This window comes from Lontra canadensis, unplaced genomic scaffold (genome assembly GCF_010015895.1).
Source record: "Lontra canadensis isolate GAN:19392208 unplaced genomic scaffold, GSC_riverotter_1.0 scaffold124, whole genome shotgun sequence".
Classification (NCBI taxonomy): domain Eukaryota; kingdom Metazoa; phylum Chordata; class Mammalia; order Carnivora; family Mustelidae; genus Lontra; species Lontra canadensis.
The window spans coordinates 148,602-169,894 of NW_022631118.1; the positions used below are offsets into that span (position 1 = coordinate 148,602).

Below are 21,293 nucleotides of genomic sequence, written 5' to 3' on the forward strand. Positions count from 1 at the left end.
AATGTGTATATTTCTTAATTTCATTTTCATATTGTGAGTTGCTAGTATAAAGAAATACCACTGGTCTTTGCATATTGACCTTGCACCCTGCAACCTTGACAAATTCATTTATTAGTTCTAATGGGTTTGTATGTGTGCATGAACTCCTTAGAATTATCTACATGCAAAATCATACCATCTGCCAAGAATTTTTCTTCTTCTTTTCCAACCTGGATGCCTTCTGTTTCTTTTTCTTTCCTGACTATTTCACATAAATATTAGCTTCTTAAACACTTGTAGCCCAACTTTTCATCAGCTGCCAATGCCAAATGGTTTCATAAGGGAATCCCCTGTTCCTAGGGCCACCTTCTGACATGCTGGTGCCCAAGGATGCTGGGATGGTTCCATGCAAAAGTAAAAGCACTCTAAAGTCAGAAGGATATTAGCACCACTCTCCACATCTGAGGTCCCACTCCCACTCCTTATTCTGAGCTAAGAACAGTAAGCTTCCACACACCAATCCCATACTTACCACCTTTCACGAGATCCCAGAATAAAGGAGTAAAAAGATACTAGAGAGAAATGACAGGTCCAGGAGAATAAAACCAACCAATCAACCAATGAGAGCAGCAGTGGGGGCAGGGCATATAAACCCCCGTAGGAAGCCAGGGGAGATCCAGGGACTGTCTGGTGGCTGAGTCACCCCAACATTTCCACCGTGGAGACTACTTCCCCAACCCATGCCAGAATTTCCCACCCCACTCAAGCTACCCCGAGGTGTGGAAGGGTGCAAACTGAAAGGTACCTTATACATACACGCACACCGCCACCAAGGGGCAGACTGTCTATGCCGGCACACCTCGAGCCACAAGAGGCAGTCCTGGCCCAGCCGGGTCACACTGTGGATGGCTGCGAGCAGCTCCTCTGGCTGGAGCTGTGGTGGCTCAGGACAAAAGTGGATGAGTTGCTCTTTTTGCTGACGCTGGTCTCTCCCGGACGACTGCCCTTCAAGTAGCTGGAGGAGCAGCAGAGGAAGCGCTGTACCAGTTCGTGGAAGAGATGGCCCGTGAAGAGCAAGTAGATCCATGGGTTGCAGCAGCTGTTGAGGCTGGCCAGGAGCATGGCTATGATGAAAGCCGAGGCTGAAAGGAGGATGGGGGCGTGGGGAGAAAGGAGAACAGGCCATCACTACTGGAGGGCCACCATCATTTCCCGAGAACAGCCTTCCCCAGGCGCCAGGTGCTGAGTCACAAGACAGAGACGTAGAGGGACAAGTTCTGCCTGCCGTCCACATCATGGCTCCGGGTGTGCGCTCAGCCTGCCCCCGCCACACACACACCCCAGCCTTCCCAGGCTCAGCCAAGCCCTAGAATGCTCCCTGTCCTTTCTCTCGTCAAGAGTACCCGCCGAATGCTTCCGTCAGCAGGAGCTGCGCTCGTCACAGCCACCTGTTCATTCATAACTCACCCAGTGCGTATCCAGTGCCCACGACTCTGAGTGCCCAAGAGCACAGCGTCGAGGAGCTGCCAGACCTAGTTGGTAGTCTTGTTCTGCCAGCAACAAATTACTTTAGTTCCCCAGGAGACTGCTGTTTGCTAATCTTTACATGGGGATAACAAGAGCATGCAAAACACGCAGGAAGACTGCAAGGATTAAAAAAATGCCTGGTATACAGTAAGGGCCCAATACACGGTAGCTGCTATCGTGACTGTGTGCCATGCACCAGGCTAGGCCCTGGGGACACAAAAATAAAATGAGTAGCACCACAGGGTGGGCACAATTCAGGCCGGTTGGGCAGACCAAGGAAGGGGAGCAACTCGGAGCTAATCATAGGCCAGACTTACAGAAAGCGACGTTTGAGCCAAAACCTGAAAAGTGCTTAGGAGTTTTCTAGGCAGAGAACGGAGGAAGGGTGTTCCAGGCAAAAGGAATGGCCCAGGCAAAGGCGTGGTGGCAAGAAAGCGTTGCCATCTTCGCCGTTGAGAACACTGAAAGTTCTGTACCCCTAAGAGCACGCTTCGGCATGACAAATCAGACTCACACATGAGAAAAGGTTATCCTGAAATTCTTTAAGGTACTGGGCAGAAGCCATTATACTAGGGATTTATTGTGTTCCAGACAAAATTAAGGATCAACTTCAAGACACTGCTTTTTGCAAATTCAAACTTCAAGAAGAAAGAAAAATTCTGAATCCTGAGGCACCTGGCTGGGTCAGTCACTAGAGCGTGCCACTGTTGATCTTCATGTTGTGAGTTCAAACCCCATGCTGGGTGTCGAGGAAAGAAAAAAGGAAAGGAAAGTAGGGAGGGAGGAAGGAAGAAAGAAGGAAGGAAAGGAAAGGAAAGGAGGAGAGGAGAGGGGAGGGGAGAAAAGGGAAAAGAAAGGAAGGGAAGGGAAGGGAGAAAAGAAGGAAGGAAGAAAGAAAAGAAAAATTCCTAATCCTATATACTTCCAAGTAGAGGAGAGGAAAAAATTTGGAGTTTCTTGCAATAGACTTCCATCTGACAAACTACAGGTCTCTCCCCCCAATGGAGGAGAGTGAGCACTCCCTCCAGAAACCTGCCAGGACAGCAATACACCCAAGAATGCTGCTCACAGCCACATCCTTACCAGCTGCAAGAGGGCTTGAAAAATCTGCTGCTCTTTGATCTTTTCTGCAGAAAGTTTTCAGAAAATATCTCCAGAATTCTGGGCTCCTGGCTAGCTCAGTCAGAGTGGCCTGCGACTCTTAATCTCAGGGTTGTAAGTTTGAGCCCCACATCAGGCATAGAAATAACTTAAATGAACAAATAAATAAAAACAAAACAAAACAAAACAAACCTCCAGAATTCAACAGCTGAATCCAGGAAAGGATTTCTCACAGGGACTGTGAAGCTACAAGACTTAGAGGCCACCACAGAGGCAAGCATGGAGACATCTGTCAGACATCTGTCACCTAGTCACCAAAGGAGGAAGGATGATTATCCACAAGACGATGGTTTGGTTCTCAAACTGGGATCCCTGGGTCACCTGGGAACTTGTTAGAAATGTAAATTCCCAGGCCTTACCCTAGACCTACTAGACCAGACTCCTGGGGGTGAGGTTCTGACACACACACAAGTTGGAGAACCACTGGTCTAATTCCTTGGTGCACCTGTTGGCACAAGAGTAAACTAGAGCAGATAAAATCAGAAAGTCTTGCACAAGAGACTGTTTAGGGAAACAAAGGAGGAGCATCTAAACCTTAGACTAAAATAGTAAAGAACAGGAAAGTAGAAAAGTGGAGGGGGGAAAAAGTCAGTACTGCTCATTTTCTATAAAAGAGAATGAAAAAAATACATATTTGATTTGAGTAGCTAAGATGATGAATTTAAGTTTAGAAATTCTGGTGAAAAATCACCAAGACTAAAAACAGAATGTCCTCAAAAATTCAATGTATAAAATAAAGGAGGCAAAATCAACACACAGTTAAAATTTTAAAAAGACCCTGAGAAATAAACTACCAGACTCAGCGGCAAGAATGCAGGCATGTAAGGTTAGGAAACAAGAGAGAGGACAGAGCAGGAATGAACGGGCTTGCACAGGAAGACATCACCTTTTACCTAACTGTATAGAGTTAAAACTGTTATCTTTTCTCTTAAGCTATTTGCCTGACTTTACATTTGGATCATTTAACTTATTTATTCTATTTAAAAAAAAAAAAAAGCATACAGAAACATCAACAGCAAAAAAGGAAACAGTTAATGAATTCCAGATACACCACCCCCCACCCCCAATGGAGATTCCCTTCCTCTGTGTGGCCAGCCCCTGTAGGACTCTGGACCAAGGCAGGTGCCTCTGCCCCCCCTACCCCCGGTGGCCACAGACACGTAGGATGGGCCTGGCTTGGCTCCCTGGGGGATAGATGACCCTCTCTAAGCTGAACCTACTCCTGTCAGGTTGCCAAAGGCGAAGGGCACAATTGCACTTTAAAAAATCTGGCAATATCCTAACTGTCGAGAGACAAGAGTCCACAATGGTGGAAATGCCAGCCCTCAGCAGGGAGGAGAGCTATCTGGGAATCAGGAACCGGCTGTAGAGGACATTTCAGAGGAAGGAAACAATAGGAATGAAGGCACATAAGTGAGAATGTCCAGGAACATTCAGGGACTACCAGAGTCGGGGAAAGGGAGTTTCACGGGGAAAGAAACAGGAAAGAGCCTGAGGAGGACCTTGAGTGCAGGCCGCCTGAGCTTTAGTCTACAGACAGTGGGGAGCCCTTGATGGTTTCTAAGCAGGCGACTGATTGACTGCCCCTCACAGGCTCTCTGCACTTTCTGTTCCTTGTTTAGACCACACTGTTGCCCTTTCTGGTGGCTAGAGAAGCCAACAGGAATAGAACAAAGCATGGAAAATATTGTCCTCACGATTCACAATGTTGTTTCCAAGAGAGCACAGGGCCATGTAGTGATGCTGACCATGGGAATCACTGCTCAAGTTGGCACAGGACCCTATGGTTTTCAAAGCAGACTCATCCCCGTCTTCTGTGTGAGGAAAGGGAAGTCCAGAAGGGGAGTGACTTCCCCAGGGACACACAACGTGTCACCCTGTGTTTCTACCTGAACTTAATGAAGCTATTCCTTTTCAAACTAGGTCAGTGTTCACACATGTCAGGTTGGTACCAGTTAGTGAATCCTCTCAGTCCCAAAGCAAAGACATAGGCTTGCCAGACAATCCCTCTTAGGGTATGATTTGAGGGCAAGTCAGAGAGCAACTACCCTTTTCCCACACAGGTAGAATTGCCCATGGAGGCAGGGTATTGCCTCTTCTCAGTGATGATCTTTTATAATCTAAGTATATCTGGGATGGGAAACACATTACCTCCTATCAGACCACCATCGTTCCTAGCAGAGATGTCTCCTGGTCTAGACCAGTGACCAACAAGCTCTATTGTTTGGCCTATGGGGGCCAAATCCCACCTGATGCTTGTTTTTCTAAATAAAGTTTTATTGCAACACAGCACACCTATTCATTCATATATTGTCTCTGGCAGCTTCTGCACTACAAGGAGAAAGCTGAGTACCTGTTCCAGAGACCTTATACCCACAAGCCTAAAAGAGTTACTACCTGGCCCTTTACAGAAAGCTAGCCCATCCTTGATGCCTGGAGGAGGGGCAGATGTTAAAAAGCTGTGGAAAGGGCTCCTAAGGAGGGGGGGGGAAATCCCACAAAGCAAGCCCCGCCCACTTCTCCCCACACTCCGGAGATGGCTTTGGTTTCAAGTTACCCAGACTCCGGCACAAATCCTGGCTCTGCCATTTTGCACTTTGTGTGTTCTAGGGCAAGTCTTCTAACCTCTTAACCTCAGTTTCTCCATCTGTGAAATGGGAGTAATAAAAAGAACTCCTTTACAGAATCATTGCCAAGTTTCACTAGCAGGACGCCAAGTATCCATCATGATTCCTGGCACTCAGTAAAAGTAAAAACTTAACGTACTCAGTTATTACCATTATCACTACCATGATGTGTACACGCCCAATAAATGCTACTTTTCTTAAGGATAACAGAGTTAACGCCAACCCGTGTGAAACAATGGGGAGAGGCTGCTCCCTGGGTTCGGCTGTGTCTTGGAATCTGAGATAGCCCAGGGTGGGGCACAGGACACAGGACCCAGTGGCTGAGCTGCTGGAAGCCGCACTGACATATGGCAGTGTCCATCCAGTGAGTCTCTTGGGCCAGACCGCATGGCCAAGGAGGTCAGCTCATACGTAGATTCGTTTCCTGGCTCTACAGGCCCGTACCACCCGCCCAACCAACAAGCTTATCTACCCTGTTCAGCTAGCTTGTGACTTCCGGACGGGTTTAAACAGACTGAAACAATGGGCCATCTTCAGGGAGAGCGAGGGGGGTGCCGAGGCCCCACAAAGTCAAAGGTGTGCCGAAACAATGAACCAACGATGGAGGAGAATGTCCTTGCCTTATTCCATCTTCTTTGGGGTCCTGGGAATGTCTGATCTCGCCCTGCAGATTTCCGTATGAAGACCTGTTTTAACTCACATGCAAGCCTGGACATCGCAGGGAAGAAGCATCTGTCTCCGCACCGCAAACTGCCCTCTCTCCTTTCTGCTCCAGCATTCCAGCTCGAGGTTCTGGTGCACGCCACACGCAGGGTGTTCTTCTGGACCAAAATCCTTAAATGCAGACTTCTTTCTCTCTTTTTCTTTGTTTTTCTCTTTCTCTCTTTTTCACTTATTTATTTGAGAGAACGCGTGAGTGGAGGGAGGGGCAGAGGGAGAGAGAGAATCCCAAGCAGGCTCCATGCCCAGTGCAGAGCCCCACTCGGATCTCGATCCCACAACCCTGAGATCATGACTTGAGCCAAAATCAAGAGTCAGCCACTTAACCAACTGACCCACGCAGGTGCCCCAAGACTGTCTTCGTCAAAACACAGCTACCCGTGGGGTAGCTGTTAGAGAGGCACCATTGAAAAGCGACTCAGCGTGGTGCCACCTCGAGCTGGGTCTAGCAGATTTGCAGCAGATGGCATGGTGCCCTGAGCCCAGATCTCATCTTAGGACCCAGCGCCGCTCATTCCCCAGCTACCAGGGAGCTGGCCAGTGAGGCTTTCAGCTGAGTTCTTTTGGGGGCACTGTCTTTGGCCACAACAAAAACCCCTGTCCCAGGAGCAGCCTACACCCAATGACCAGTCCATGCATATGTACAAAGACCCACCCCTTTGCCTTAATTCTGGCTTCTCTGAAGGGCCGTTCCCTGCTGCCCAGCTCCAACCCTGGCCCCTGGCCACATGTCAGCCAAAGCAGAGCAATGATGAAGTCAGTGCAGAAAAGGAGGAGCTGGATGGAAGTCAGAATCCACAACTCCTCCAAAGGTGTGGTCTGCAGCCCGCACCTCCTCTGGGGCCAGGGGGCTGGGCAAGTGGTCACAGAGGGGCCCCAGTGGAGCCCTGGCTCAGAAAGGAGCCAGGGACACAAGATTCAGATGCAAACCCCTGGGGTCTGAATCCTCCACCTAATCTTTCTCTGAGCCACATCTATTGTATGAGCCTTAACATCCTTATCTATAAACTGGAGGTGACACTTGCAAGGACTTTGAAAAAACTGGTGGGGGGTGTAAAAGGGCTTTGTGAATTGCAGTGTTTATTCAGGTGATTAGTATCGTTATTAACAGATATGAGATATGACCAGCTGCATCATTTTTAAAGCCCAAAGTTTAGAGGCTCCTGATCCCAGATCAATTAAAGAAAGTGTCCTTTGCCTGTTTTTCCATGACTTCAAAAATTGAAAAAAAAAAAAAAAAAGGGGGACCCTGGGTGGCTCAGTTGGTTAAGCAACTGCTTCAGCTCAGGTCATGATCCCAGAGTCCCGGAATTGAGTCCCATGTCAGTCTCCCATCTCCATGGGGAATCTGCTTTTCCCTCTGACCTTCTCCCCTCTCATGCTATCTCTCGTTCTCTCTCTCAAATAAATAAAGAAAATCTTTAAAAAAAAAAAAAATGAAAAGCCAGAGGCCTGGGGTTGGATGCCATGACACCAAAGGAACTCCTGATCGTCCATTTGGAAAAGCTTACCCAGGGGCACCTGGGTGGCTCAGTAGGTTGGGTGGTTGCCTCTGGTTCAGGTCATGATCCCAGGGTCCTGGGATTGAGTCCCACATCAGGCTCCTTGCTCAGTGGAAAGATTACTTCTCCCTCTCTCTCTGCCTGCTTCTCTGCCTAGTTGAGCTCTATCTCTATCTCTCAAATAAATAAATAAAATCTTTAAAAAAAAAAAAAAAAGGAAAAGCTTACTCAGCCAGTGACTTAAGAAAAGCCAAAAGGAACGGTGGTTGCAACCCTGAGGAGGGCAGAGTTCAGGGTCTCCACTGGGACCCCATCTCTTCCACTTGCTCCCCATAAAAATAACATCCCTCCCCAGGGTGGAGCAAACTGAGTGCAAACTGAGCCCTGAGTGGTGCAAACTGCTCTCTCTGGTCCTTGCCAAAAATGGGGGGCCACTGGGAGGCACTGGTCCAGGGACTGGTCCTCACACCTTCCTGGTCACCAGCTTAGCTTTTCTTGGAGGAAAAAGAGGAGATCAGATGTTCTAGCATCCTTTCATGCCCTGTGCTCATTGTCACAGGACCTACTCTCAATGGAAACATAGAGAACACAGCATTCTATTCAACAGGGAGGTGCAGCACTGGGGGGAGGGGACGGGGCTGCTGTGCGGGTGCAAGCCTGAGGACTAGGGGTGATCCTCAAGCGGGGCTCCTAGGCACCAAGCAAGAGATGTGAACAGAAATGGCCACCCACCAAAAGCCAGATGCCCTACTGGGCAATTTTACATGCAGGAGACAGACACAACTCTGTATTTCCACTAAGCACTGTGATTCATGGAGGGGTGGGTGGCAGAGCGCCACTTGAGGACGAGGACGGTATGCCCCAAAGTGTTCCACCAGCCTACGAGCCTGGCTTTACTCAAGCCCCAAGAACTCCCATTTTCGGATTTCCCGGCACCCCCTCCACCCTGTCACCGAAGGCCCAAATTAGCCCGAAACAGCTGATGGGCAGCTGGCCACGGCCTCTCTGGGCTGCATTGTGCCTGAGGCAACTAATGCATTTCACTTCAAAGACGTGTGGCTTAGCTGACACCTCTCCTCGGAGTCAAATCAAGCCCACCCACTTTCATAAGAGGCCCTCGCTCCAGAAACCAAGTGCTTGGTTCAGGACCACACCCCTCAACAAGGGGACTGGGAATTTGGGTCTAAGTACCTTATTCCTAGAGGAGCTTTATAAGAATTTGAGAGCTGTAGTTCACAGAAGGCTTTTTCTTTTTACGATTTTTGAATGTATACTCACATAAAGATTGAGTACTAACATGTATTATGGAGTGCCTTTTTTGAAAAGACCACAATTTTACAACATTGGAATGGTTTTAAAATTCACAGATGTATGATCACCCCACGTATTATAAAGCCAGGATTAAAAGCCAAATTTGTGGGCTACATAGCTTTAACGGAGCTTCTATTATATCATTGCCCAAATCTGGGGGAATCTATTACATCACTGCCCAAATTCTGGAAGCAGAAGGGCTGGGGCTTTTTGGTAAAAAACCAGCCCTTCTTTACCCTGCAGGTAACGACAGGCCATGCAGCCAATTTCAACCATAGGTGCAAAGGGAAACTGCACATTTTGATAAAAGAGGTAAGATATTAAAGACTTCCTATTCAATATGTAGTCAGTCTATGGGCAGGCTACACAAGCATAGCCTGGCCGCTTGGTGAAAATGCAGACTCTTGGACTCCCTCCCAGACCTCCTTAATCAGATTCTGCATTTTAACAAGATGCTCCCCCACTCCGCCAATGTGAGCTCTGCAGCTCACTGAAATTTTAGAAGTATTACTAGGGAGAAAGATAATAATAAAGTATCTGCCCCATGAGGTCAACAAGGAATGTGCTTCTTTGCACAGCCAGCTCCTACTCATCCTTGGAAACCCTTTTCAAATGCTGCTTCCTCTCTGAAGCCCTCCTGATTTTTTTCCTCCAGGGAGACAGAATCAACAAATGCCTCATGGGGCACTCACCAGGGAGGGGGGAAAAGAGGGAGGGGAGATAAATAAACACTGATAGTAAAGATCTCTCTTCCTGTGGCATCCCTTCACAGTATCATTACATTTCCAGACTTGTGGCTGGGGGGATGGGTGTCATTTGCAGAAAACAGGAAGAGTTCTAGCAGGGACTGACCGGAAGTCCTGTTAGAACTGCTGGAAAGGCAAAAAGGCAATCTCTCTGCTTGACAATAGGAAGGGGCTTTAACCCCACGAGTGGATTCTCATGCAGTTCCCTCTAGGAAAATCAGGTTCATACCCAGATATCCAGGTCTGGTGGAGAGAGAGAGAGAAATGGAATGAGCAAGAGTGACCCTTGTAACTCGGAGTGAGGTGTGGGCCCGAGCATGGGCCGTTGTCGGGGGAAGTTCCAGCTCCCTGCAGAGCACAAAGGGAGACTCTGGCCAAGGCTGCCCCTCGTGGGTGGCCGGAAATCAGGGGCTGCGACTCCACTGCCTGGTTACACCCCCTACCTGCTCACCCCCTGGACAAAAGCCCCCTGCCACTTCTAAAACCCAGAACTAGAACTTCCCACCTCCCCTCCTGCTGTGTCCTCCAGTTAAGGCTTTTGTTTCTCTTCACCTCTTCTTGCTGGTTTGGAACACCCAGGGGCTTGCTTCCCCCCCTCACCGAAAACGGCAGCCCTCTTGCGAAACCGCTCCTCCTGAGCTCCAGACAACGCCCACCCCCAACAGCACTGACCAAGCCCAGGACCTGACAGTCTTGGAATTTCTCTGCTTTGTAAAGCAGACCTTGGGGGCGCCTCAGTGGCTCAGTTGGTTAAGTTTGCCTTGGGCTCAGGTCAGGATCCCAGAGTCCTGAACTGACCTTGATCCTCTGGGATCAAGTCCTACATCAGCGCTACCTGCCCAGTGGGGATCCTGCTTCTCCCTCGGCCCCTCCCCACCAGCTTGTGCTTTCTCTCCTGCTCTATCTCTCTCTCTCCCAGATAAATGAAATCTTAAAAAGAAAGAAAGAAAGAAAGAAAGAAAGAAAGAAAGAAAGAAAGAAAGAAAGAAAGAAAGAAAGAAAAGCAGACACTGATTGAGCACTTACTATATGCCAGGCACCATGCCTCTGGCAGGCAGAGCCCACCCTGCCCACAAGCTAAACTCTATTCCTAACTCCAGAAAACTGGGCTCTAGGCTGGTTTAGTCAACTGCTCAAGGTCACTGCTGCCACACCATCATGCTATACCTCAGGACCTAAGAGCCCAATACCAGCTGGGCAGAAAATGAGGTGTTACTCCCGGAGCTCTGTAACCCTCCTTGGCCTGACTGTCCCATGTTCATGCAAATGCCAGCTGTTGGCCTCAGGAGGGCAGGTGAAGAACTGGGGATGGCTTCCTGCAAACTCCCCTCACTGGAGGACCAAGGTATCAAAGCAGAGGCTGTGTGGACAGGACCCTTGGGAGGCAGTAATGACTATTTGCAGAGTGGATGCATCGGCCTTCAGAGGAGGAAGAAGACCCCGGATGAGGCTGCCAAGTTGTGCCCTGCAAGGCTCCTGGGAGCATCATTCTCATAGACCATGAGGTAAAGGGCCTCGTGGAATTGTGGAATTGTGCCACAAAGCAATCCACACCTGGACTTGACCTTTGAAAGACAAGTCTCTGCAGAAGGGACTACAGTGGGCATCCCTACAGTGAGAACAGAATCAGCATGGGTGCTCAACAGAAGGACCCTGTGGGAACCAGCAAGTCATCAGGGGTTTACAAGGCAGATTTAGCCGGAGCCCAGGACAGAGGTGACAAGGGTGTCCTTGTTCACTAGATACTAGGTCAGGCCACACCTCCATAGTGGGTCTAAACCAGCGCTTCTCAACCAGAGGCAACATTCAGCAATGTCTGGAGACACTGTTGGTGGTCAGGACAGACGGAAAGGTGCCAGTGGGATGCAGGGGGCAGAGGCCAGGGATGCTGCCCAAACATCCCCCAGCACCCTGGACAGCTGCCCACCCAACAGGGATTACATGGTCCAGAATGTCAGGAGTGCTGACATAGAGACACTCTGGTCTCCACCCAAAAGGAGACGTGTGGTAGAGCTAGAATGGAGGGGTCATCAGGGAGCAGGAGGAGCTGAGAAGCGGAGGCTTTGAACACACAGTGCCCAGTGGGTGGTGCCAGGAGGACACAGGCAGCCAGGTGTGTGTGTGTGTTGGGTGTTTCAGCCAAGAGAGCCAGGAGAGTAGAGATGTTGGGGTCACAAAGAGGGTGCAGGGCTCTGGGGCCAGGCCAGGAAGGTGGAAATGCACAGAGGCCTGGTGTTAAGTGTTTCCCTGTTTGAAAATGAGCTTCCCAGCTCCTCCCTTTTCCTGTGGAACTGTGGTCCCTCGGGTGTGGCCTACCCACCTCACCTTTTCAAGGATGTTGTTCCCAAGGTTTGGGTGGGCCAGGCACCTCGGAGGGTCTGGTCTTTAGGTGAGCCATTGATAGGCAAAGTAGTGGGGGAGGAAGGGCAGGAGGAAATTGGACAGATCATTCTCTGCCCTGAAGAGCTCTTGAACTTGGCCCTTCTGGGGATAAATTGCAATTAGATGGACAGTTAACAACCACACTCTTGTCATTGAGCAATTGTGAGTTATGTTTTTGGCTAATGCGAGTGCTTCCCCTTTGGGTTTCTGTCCCAGGTGACTTCACCTTTTCCCCCAAGAGGTTTGATCAATAACAGAAAAAAAAAATCTGTTGGGGGAGGCTTTGCTGCACATTTCTTCCATTGGATGGATATCTGCAGAGGATACTTCTAAAAGCACCCAGGAGATCTCAAGGCCAAGAGTGGTAGGCCACCTTGAAAATGGTGGCCTAGGGATGAAGGCCAGTGTGACAGGGCAGCCTAGGGAAGACCTAGGTTCAAATTCCACGCCTCACTCAACAGTGTCCTCAAGCAGGTCTTGCCTCTCTGGGCCTCAGTTTCTTCCTCTGTAAAATGGGGACAAAGCCCCTTTACCTTGCTGTGTTCAGGTGAGGATGAGACGTGGGACTGTGTACTCAACAAGTGGGGGCCTCCTGTTTCCAACTACTCAAACTCCTCATGTCACTGAAGCAGATGGCCACAGAGGATGTCTTGTTCTAGCCCCACAGGTCCACTGGGGGTAATGGAGGCCCAGAGATCACACAGAGACATGCCCCAAATCACAGAGAAGGCAACAAGACCAGCTCTCAGCACTGCCCAGTGCCGTCTCCTGGGGCTGATGCAACGGGGGCTGGCAGAGCACAGTTCAGCCCCTGCCAGCCCCTGCCCCTGGGGGTGAACCCCATGAGGTTCCCTTCATTTCCAACAATTGTCAGTGCAAAGTGCTGGGGTTGTCAGGTGGCCCAAGCCCTCAGGCAGCAAACCTGCCAGCCCAGTCTCTCCAGAGAGGACCCAGAGCCAGGGGGAGGACTCTCCAGAGAGGACCTAGACCCACAGCCCGCCACAGCCTCCCCATCCCCCAGAGGGCACAACATCCTTGAAAAGGTGAGGTAGGTAGGCCACACCAGAGGGACCACAATTCCGCAGGAAAAGGGAGGAGCTGGGAAGCTCATTTTCAGACCGGGAAATACTTAACACCAGGCCTCCTGTGCATTTCCACCTTCCTCCTAGTACAACACTCCTGACAGAGGTTTGGTTGCCCCCAAGTGACTGGGGCACTCACTTCTTCACCAGGCAGCCAATGCTAGTGTTGGAGGGCTGCTTAGAAGATCCTTATCTCTCTGGAATCCAAATCCACACACCCAACCCAGGCCATCTCAAGCACCTTTCTCCTCTCATATCTCTCGTGTCTGTTCTACCAGCATTGGCTGAGCTCCTGATGGGTGCCCAGCACCATGCTCGGCAGTGGACGCACACTAGTGAGCAGAACAGAAGGGGTCCCTGTTGTGACCAGGCTCACAGTCCAACCTTAACAAGTTTCTCCTCCATATCCCCACCACCCTGGATGCACTGCCTATCGTCTACAGGCTCTGCCTCTCCATGCCCCAATCCCCTCTGCCTCGGCTCTTTCGAAAAAATGCCCATCTCCTTCCTCAGGAATACCTGCCAAGATTCTCAGAGTCCATCCCAAGAATGCAAACAAAACCTAACAAGTAGAATGGGGGAAGAGGAGAAGAGCGATGTTGATCACGTGGCCCCCAGGTGCCTCGAGGCACACCCTGTCATTCTCCTAACAACCCCACAGGTAGGCTTTGCTTCCTTGATTATATACAGGAGGAAGCTAAGGCCCAGAGAGGTCTAGTGGTTTGCTCAAGGACACACAGGAGAAAAGGGCAGAGCAAGCTCCAAATAGGCCAGCCACATGCTTCTTTCCCTGCACAAACCACGCAGGATTCCACAGTGCCTGCCCACTCTGCTGGCCCACCAGACAGGTCCCTTGGTCCCTCCACGGTCTCTGTGGAGTGGAAGTCCCCACCTTCTTCTCTGGGCATTTTCTGACTCCCATGGAAATCAGCCAGTTTGAGAGAAAACGGGGACTATTCTGTATATGACTCATCTATGAAGTGTTAGTGAGATTTTTTAATTCAAAAGCTTCTCCCCTAGCTTCCAGGCACCAGACAGGAGCCACGAATAGTGTTCAGTGTGGACGGGTGGCACACCTGCCCCATCTGTCAACCTGTCCCCGCTTCTCTCTCATCTCTGCCTACAGGACCAGGCATTTCACCAAAAACTAGAGCCGGAGACTCAAAATCACCCCCACCACATCCAACCAGCATCAGTGAACCCCTGGAAATACAGACATGCCCCGTCTCCATTTCCTCCCTCCCAACTACCCCAGGTCGGAATCCTGGGGGCCAGCAGCCAAGCAAATCGCACTGAGTTCAAGGGGAGAGGTCAGCGCTGAATCTTTGACAGTGGAATTTGCTTGCCAAGATACATATGGGGCTCGTCCACACGCGCCGTGGGTGTCTGGTCTCACTCCTCCTCCTGTGGTCTCACCAGCCTCATTAACACAAGGCTCCAATGGTGGCTTTGGGCTTTGGGTGGGAAGGAGTGCAGTAATTACCACAGTGCTCCTCTTCCTTTTCTCTTCTCTCACTGTTTTTTCTTCTGAACAATGGAAATATTGAAATTGAGAGTTTCTGTCTTTGCTCTCGCTCTTAGAGAAAGGAAACTCCATGCACGGCTCACCTCTACACACAGAGCCTTTATTATTATTATTGCTATGATTATATTATAATTTTTCTATCCCTTTCTCCCCTTCATCCAGGTTTCCTTGTATCTACTTTGTCTTGCCACAGTACCTGAATCTTTGTGGCCAACCTCTCATTACTTTTGGAACAAGGTGAGCTCTGAGCCCCTAAAGGCGGAGCTTGGTGTGAACGCAGGCCTAGGAGGGAAAGAAGTCCATGAAAGGAGAGAGGTGCGAAAGGAGCGCCTGGGCTTGCAGAGAAGGTCAGGGTGCACAAAGCCTCAGAGAGGTAAGGGGTTTTGAGGTCAGCGAAGGGCCACATGGACAGCTGAAAGGCCAGTGTGACTTCTCCAACCCCTCTGGCAGCCCACAGTTCAGTTCGGAGCTTCTCCTTCCCTCAGACGTTTTTAGAACGAAGCTGTTGGCAGGGACAGATCCCACATTTGCCGCACTCCCTCCACTTTTTTTTTTTTTAAAGATTTTATTTATTTATTTGACAGACAGAGATCACAAGTAGGCAGAGAGGCAGGCAGGGAGAGAGGGAAGCAGTCTTCCTGCTGAGCAGAGAGCCCAATGTGGGGCTCGATCCCAGGACCCTGGGATCATGACCTGAGCCGAAGGCAGAGGCTTTAACCCACTGAGCCACCCAGGTGCCCCATCCACCTTTATCTATACCTGCCTGCCCCTGGGCTTCCTGCAAGAACTTCTGCCTGCTCTCAGTGGGCTTCCTGAACTTCCAGACTCTACCCCCCAGGAGATGAGCAGAGCAAGGGGCCCGGATCTAGATATTTTGCATCTCTTCTCAATTCCCTTCATCTTGGAAAGTGAGGGCTGTGCATTCCTTCCACGGTGCTGATCATAATTCCTTGAATAGCTCAAGTGTCTCCTTGTTTTGTTCCTTAACACTTGCCGATGGCCTCCAGACAGTCATGTCTCCAAACTGACTGTAAACACTATTATTTCTTTTTTTTTTTTTAAAGATTTTATTTATTTATTTGAGAGAGAGACAGTGAGAGAGAGCATGAGCAAGGAGAAGGTCAGAGAGAGAAGCAGACTCCCTGAGGAGCCGGGAGCCCGATGTGGGACTCGATCCCGGGACTCCAGGATCATGACCTGAGCCGAAGGCAGTCGTCCAACCAACTGAGCCACCCAGGCGTCCCAAACACCATTATTTCTGATGGCCCAGCCTGCTACTTGAAATTATCCCAATTAATGCCAGGTGGGCACAGAGCTTGCAGTCCAGCTGAGCCCAAGTCCACTCAGACCCCCGCTGCTGCCCTGAGGCCGTGGCACGGCTTGGCGGGGCTTGTGGCCAGAGCCCAAGTCCTCGGTGCTGGACAGGCCTTCACATGGGGACTGGGTGTCCGGTCCTGGAAGGAGGCATCATGAATCCCACTGTCTTCATTTGTTCTCTTCTCAGAGCACCCAGGACACAGAGGGCCAAGTATGAGGGGTCCCTGGGCTTTCCATATGGCACCCACCCTTTCCTCTGAACTGGGAAAGAAGCCAAGGAACTGAGGGAAGACCTGAGGTTCCTAGAGTCTGTTTCTCTTTCTGCTCCTAGAGCCTGAGAGCAGGAGCCTGGCCCCACCAGGAGAGAAGTCCCCACCGTGGATATCCTCAGGGGACAGCATGCACACAAAAGGCTTCTGGCCCCCACTTTAGTCGGATGCTCTCTCTCTCATTCTCTCTCCTCTTGTGTTTTGTTTTTAAGACAAAGACATGTATTATTATCTGATGCCTTTTCAAAGCACAGGAAACATCGAAACCCCACTCAGTAACTAAGATATATGTTGACCATATATTCTCATTTTCAGGGAGGAAAATAGGAAGAGGAGAGCAGGTGAAGGGGTGGACAACAAGAAGTCATATGAAGGGGGGTGGGGTGGAAAGGGAGGGAGAAAAATTCACCAGGAAGAAAAATCAATGGGAGAAGCCAGGGGAAGGAAAGAGAGGGAAATGAATGAATGCTGAAATGTCCTCATTCTAAAAGCAAGACACTAACAGCCAAGGGAGAGAAGGGGACCCCTCACCCAAAGTCCCACACTAGTCAGGGCTAGAGGGAGGGCTCCCCAGTAGGCATCCCCAGAATCTGCTCAGTATCAGTCTCACTTCCTCAAGGACTGGGGTTTGAGCTCCTCAAGGCCCAGGTCTGGTATTTCTTTGGCTCCCGCCCAGGAAACAGATATAGTCTGATGCCTTAATGAGAAACACCCACTGGTGCCTTTGGCTGGGCCCACTCCCTAGTTCTGTGTCCTTCATTAGAAGGCTGGCACAGGAGGAAAGAGCTGAGGTGGAGCAGGAACCCTCCCTCCCACACCCGCCCGTTCTAGTCTGCCTCCGACTGACAGTGTGACCTGGAGAAAGCACCTTCCCCACCCTGGACCACTGAACACTTTCTGTAAACTGTGACCAGGGGCTGCACAATGGAGCCAGGCTGGCTCTGCTGTGTCTGCCCGGCAGTCCTCCCCTCCCCACTGCCTCAGCCTGCAGCACCACAAGTGCCCCCTATGTGCTCAATGATAACTGCCCTGGCCACTAAGAAAAATGCTGGATTATGAGGCAGGGCTGGGTAAAGCCAGGAGTCTGTGGTTTCTGAAAGACAGCAAAGGAAAAATATCCAGCTGAACGAAGGGAGATTTCGGCTTCCACGGGATGGTTGTATTTTAGACTTCTGGGAGCAGGAGTGATCATATTTAGAAATGGGACATTTCTGCAAAAAGGGTCTAAAGCAAACTGCTTGCTCTACTCTTACAATCACTAGAGTCACCTGCATCCCAGTGCAGTGCTATGGGCTTACCGGCAAACAAAATGTGTAAGTCATTCACCACCACTGATCATCCCTCCTGCCCTTTGCAGATGAGCTATTGGAATTGTGTGCAATGAAGGTGAAGCTGTCTGGAGCTCCCAGCAACCAAAAGCTGGCCACAAGCCCCAGGACCCAAGGCGCTCTCTGCTCCCCCAAGCTCCCTCCCCACATATCACTCCATTCTATGCCCCACCGCACTTCCCCTTACCACCCTCAGCCCAGACCTCCATAGTCCTCCCATCTGGAGAGCTCATTCCCTCCCTACAGAAATCCCCCAGCCTACCAGGTCAAATCCGAAAATTTGCATCTTTGCAGGGAGGCTCCCATCTTTTTTCCACCCCTCCCCGCCCCCCCAGCACCACCAACGTCTCTGGCACAAGGCACCGCCAGTTCCCCGCTCCCCACTCCCCCCACCCCCAACCAGGCACTCACCTCTCTGCCTTTGGAGACTGTCCGCCTCCAACAAGCCAGGGGTTCAGAGACTCGACCTTAGACCTTACTTCCCCACAATGCCCCGCCCTCCTACGACTACTCAAGTACTCAGCGACTACTCAAGTACTCAGCCTTAAGCTGGACAAATCAAATAGCCCACCTACCACAGTCCTCATCCAGACCAGACCCAGGAGTTCAGGTTGATTTGAACTTAAAGGGGAAGTTCAACATAAAGTAAATTTCAAGTGGCGAGAGCTTCGGCTTGGACCAGGGTTCGAAAGTTACTTCCACCACTTGCTAACCAAGTGGCAAAGTCATTTGAACCTCAGTTTTCCCATTCATAATAAGGAACCATATGCCCCATATGTAGCCCAAGGACTGTGCTAAGGACTTTGCGTGCATTTTCTCATTTCATCCCCCCATGAGAGCCAGTACTTCCATCATCGTGGCCCTTTTACAGAAGAGGAAGCCAAGGCTCAGGGAAGTTAAGCCCCAAATCCCCTGGCCAAAGGATAATGGAGCCATGCCTCAAACCCTGCAGGATTCTGAAACCCACATCCCCAGCACGAGATCCCCAGAAACCTGTCAGTGTGGAGGAGGCAGGACAAGGACCCCGCCCCGCCGCGCTCCCTCCGGGTTTCCAGCCAGCGCTACCTTCCTTGGGCGCGTTGGCATCCCAGACGCTCCACATCTGCACGAAGAAGAATGGCGTCCAGCACACGATGAAGGCCAGCACGATAATGAAGGTCATCTTAACTGTGCGGATCTTGGCCTTGGAGATGAGCTTGACGCTGCTGACGCGTGCCAGAGCCGCGCGCCCCGCGCTGCCCGCCGCCCCGCCCTCCGGCCCCTCTGCAGCCTCCGCTGCCGCCGCTGCCGCTGTCTTGAGTCTCAAGTTCTGCCAGATCTTGAAGCTGATGAGGCCGTAGCAGGCGGCGAGCACGATGACAGGCACGATGTAGACGGCGAGTGTGATCCACGTGATGTAGGCCTTGGGCCCCCAGGGCTGGATGAAGACGGCCCAGCAGTCGAAGACGCCTTCGGCCACCTCGCGCAGCGAGAAGATGTGCACTTGCGGCGCGCTAGCCACCAGGCAGCCCAGCCACGTGGCGAGCACCGCCAGGCGGTCCGCCCTGCGACGCAGCGCCCGCAGCGGCTGGCAGATGGCCAGGCAGCGGTCCAGAGACATGAGCAGCAGCAGGTAGGTGGAGGCGAACATGCCCACCACCTGCAGGTACTTGACCAGGCGGCACAGCAGGTCGGGCCCGTAGAAGCGGAAGGTGATGTCCCACAGCAGTTGTGGAAGCACCTGGAACACGGCCACCACCAGGTCGGCTATGCTCAGGTGCTTCATGAAGAAGAAGAGGCGCGAGTGTTTGTGGCGCGTGGTGCGCAGCGCCAGTAGCACGCAAGCGTTGCCGCTCAGCGCCAGGAAGAGGATGAGGCACAGCACGGCCACCTCCACGCGCGCCAGGGCCTCATTGCGCTGCGGGGGCCCGGCGGTGCGGTTGCCCTCGGCTTCCGGAGGCGCCTCGCTGCCGTTGACCGCCTCGGCGCTCCAGTTGGCCACCAGCGCGCCCTCCATGGCCGTGGTCGCCCTGCGCCCTGGTCTTCAAGCCCTTTAAGGAGTAGTGCGGCGGGGTGGGGCCGGACGCGTAATCCCGCGCGCCTGGGGGTGGAGGGGGTGAGAGGCGCTCCTCGGGTTTCACTCGCTGAGACGCCAAGGACTGATTTGCTGGTCGGAGCCTGAAACGAATCCAGAGGACTCTGTGAAGACCAAGCACTACTCTCCCGAAGCACATCCGACTCAGTTGTACCCTTCCCAGGAGCCCCAAATTCTTTGGGACTAGGGGTACAACCGCCAGCCCCGGGGATGGTTCAGCTGCCACCCCGGAAAACCCCGTTTGAGGTACCTCCTCTGAGCCACTGGAAATGAGCGGGAATCTGCCAGACTGCCGGTTCCTTAAGATTTTAAGTCACTTACACTGAGGGAGAGGGAAAGGTCCTAATCACTTTCCTGCGGGACTGCGCCTCCTAAACAGACCACCTCTCCCAGAGATCCCCAAACTAGCCGCCCGCCCCACCTTCCAGACCCTCAGCACATCGATCTTCCGCCAGATGCCCAAAACAGCCATCTCTCCTTCCTCCAGTTACTTCCTTCGGAGATTCCCCCAAAGGGCCATTTGGCTTGGGAAGCTCCAGCTCAGAACCATCCCCCTTCAACCTTCTATTTCTAAGACGTCTAGCCATCCCCTCTCACCCCCGAACTTCCACAACTGCTTCGGTGGGTCCCCAATCCAGAGGCCCCTCCTGGAAGAACTCCTGTCTGAATACCTACCCCCAGGGCTCCCAAATGCTGTTCCGGGTACCCCTCTCATAAGGATCCTCCCCAGCCCAGCAGTCCCGGGAAGCCAACTCTGTCTTAGCCCTGGACAGTTTAGGGCTATGCATCTTGAGCCTGAGCGGTCTCTTTGCCGTCTCTCAGAGCACGGGGCGCGTCTCCAGGTACCAGGGGCGCGAGGCACCCCACCACCTCCACTCGGGTTCCAATGGCTCCTCCAGCCCCAACCAACCCGTCTACCCGTGCGCAAGACCCAGCTACCTGCACCCAGTCCTCGAGCTGGCCTAAAGTTGGCTCTCTGGGGAAACTGCACCGCCGCGGATAGCTCCGAAGACGCGTGCGCTTCCAGGCCAGGTTGGGATGGCTGCTGGCGGCACCCAGTCTGATACTATCGTGAGGTCCCGGACTCTGAAGCCTCAGCTGGAATCCCCTCGCCCGCACCTAACTGGTCACTGGATAGGGACAGAAGGCGAGCTCGGAGCGCTGCCGAGGCTGTGCGCGCTGACAGCGTCAGGATGCGGCGCTGTCTGCTGGTGGCCCGCTTTTCTGCAGCCTGGGGCTGGGGCTGCACCACCACAAGAGTCCGCTGGGAGGCGCGGAGCGCAGGCCCCGCGGACCCCGCAGAGCAGGCTTAACTCGCCCAGCCTTCGCCCCAGAACCGTAATAAACAGGGTTCTTTTCACAGTGGTTTAAAACTGCAAGAGGGAGGGAGCTCATAAATAACCCGCTTGGTTTCTTCCTTTCTTGGTTTGAAAGCTCCTGACTCTCAGGCAAACGGGAAGCTTGGACAGCGGTGTTTTCCCCTGAGTAGATGGTGATGAAGTTGCAAAAGCATTTAACTGACGTTTCCCAAACATCAGGTTAATTTCAACGCTTATTTTTCCCCCTCCCCTGAGCTTGATATACTGGATTTAGCAGTGAATTCAAGTAAGTCCTTTTATTCCTATACCCATTCCTAAGGAATGAGAAATGCCTTCTGTTCTAATCAGCACTGGCAGAGGACTTCATTCTTCAGGTAGTTTTAGGGGAAAGATCTCCAGAAAAGAAAAGGAAAAAAATCTACCT

General features: G+C 51.7%; 1 protein-coding gene across 1 annotated transcript; it reads right to left on the reverse strand.

The window, feature by feature from the left end:
* Nucleotides 1-614: 614 nt before the first annotated feature.
* On the reverse strand, nucleotides 615-20,728 carry OXTR (oxytocin receptor). The gene is made up of 3 exons (XM_032841626.1): nucleotides 20,490-20,728; nucleotides 18,542-19,633; nucleotides 615-1,121 (listed from the first exon to the last, which is right to left on the reverse strand). Exons 2-3 carry the CDS (start codon nucleotides 19,470-19,472, stop codon nucleotides 874-876), a joined length of 1,179 nt encoding a protein of 392 aa, XP_032697517.1. The 5' UTR covers nucleotides 19,473-19,633; nucleotides 20,490-20,728; the 3' UTR covers nucleotides 615-873.
* Nucleotides 20,729-21,293: the final 565 nt, after the last annotated feature.

Coding starts and splice junctions, on each gene's coding strand:
- OXTR (XM_032841626.1), bottom strand. CDS start 19,472: ATGGAGGGCGCGCTGGTGGCCAACTGGAGCGCCGAGGCGGTCAACGGC. Junction 1,122..18,541: donor TGCCAACGCGCCCAAGGAAG/GTAGCGCTGGCT, acceptor TCCTCCTTTCAG/CCTCGGCTTTCATCATAGCC.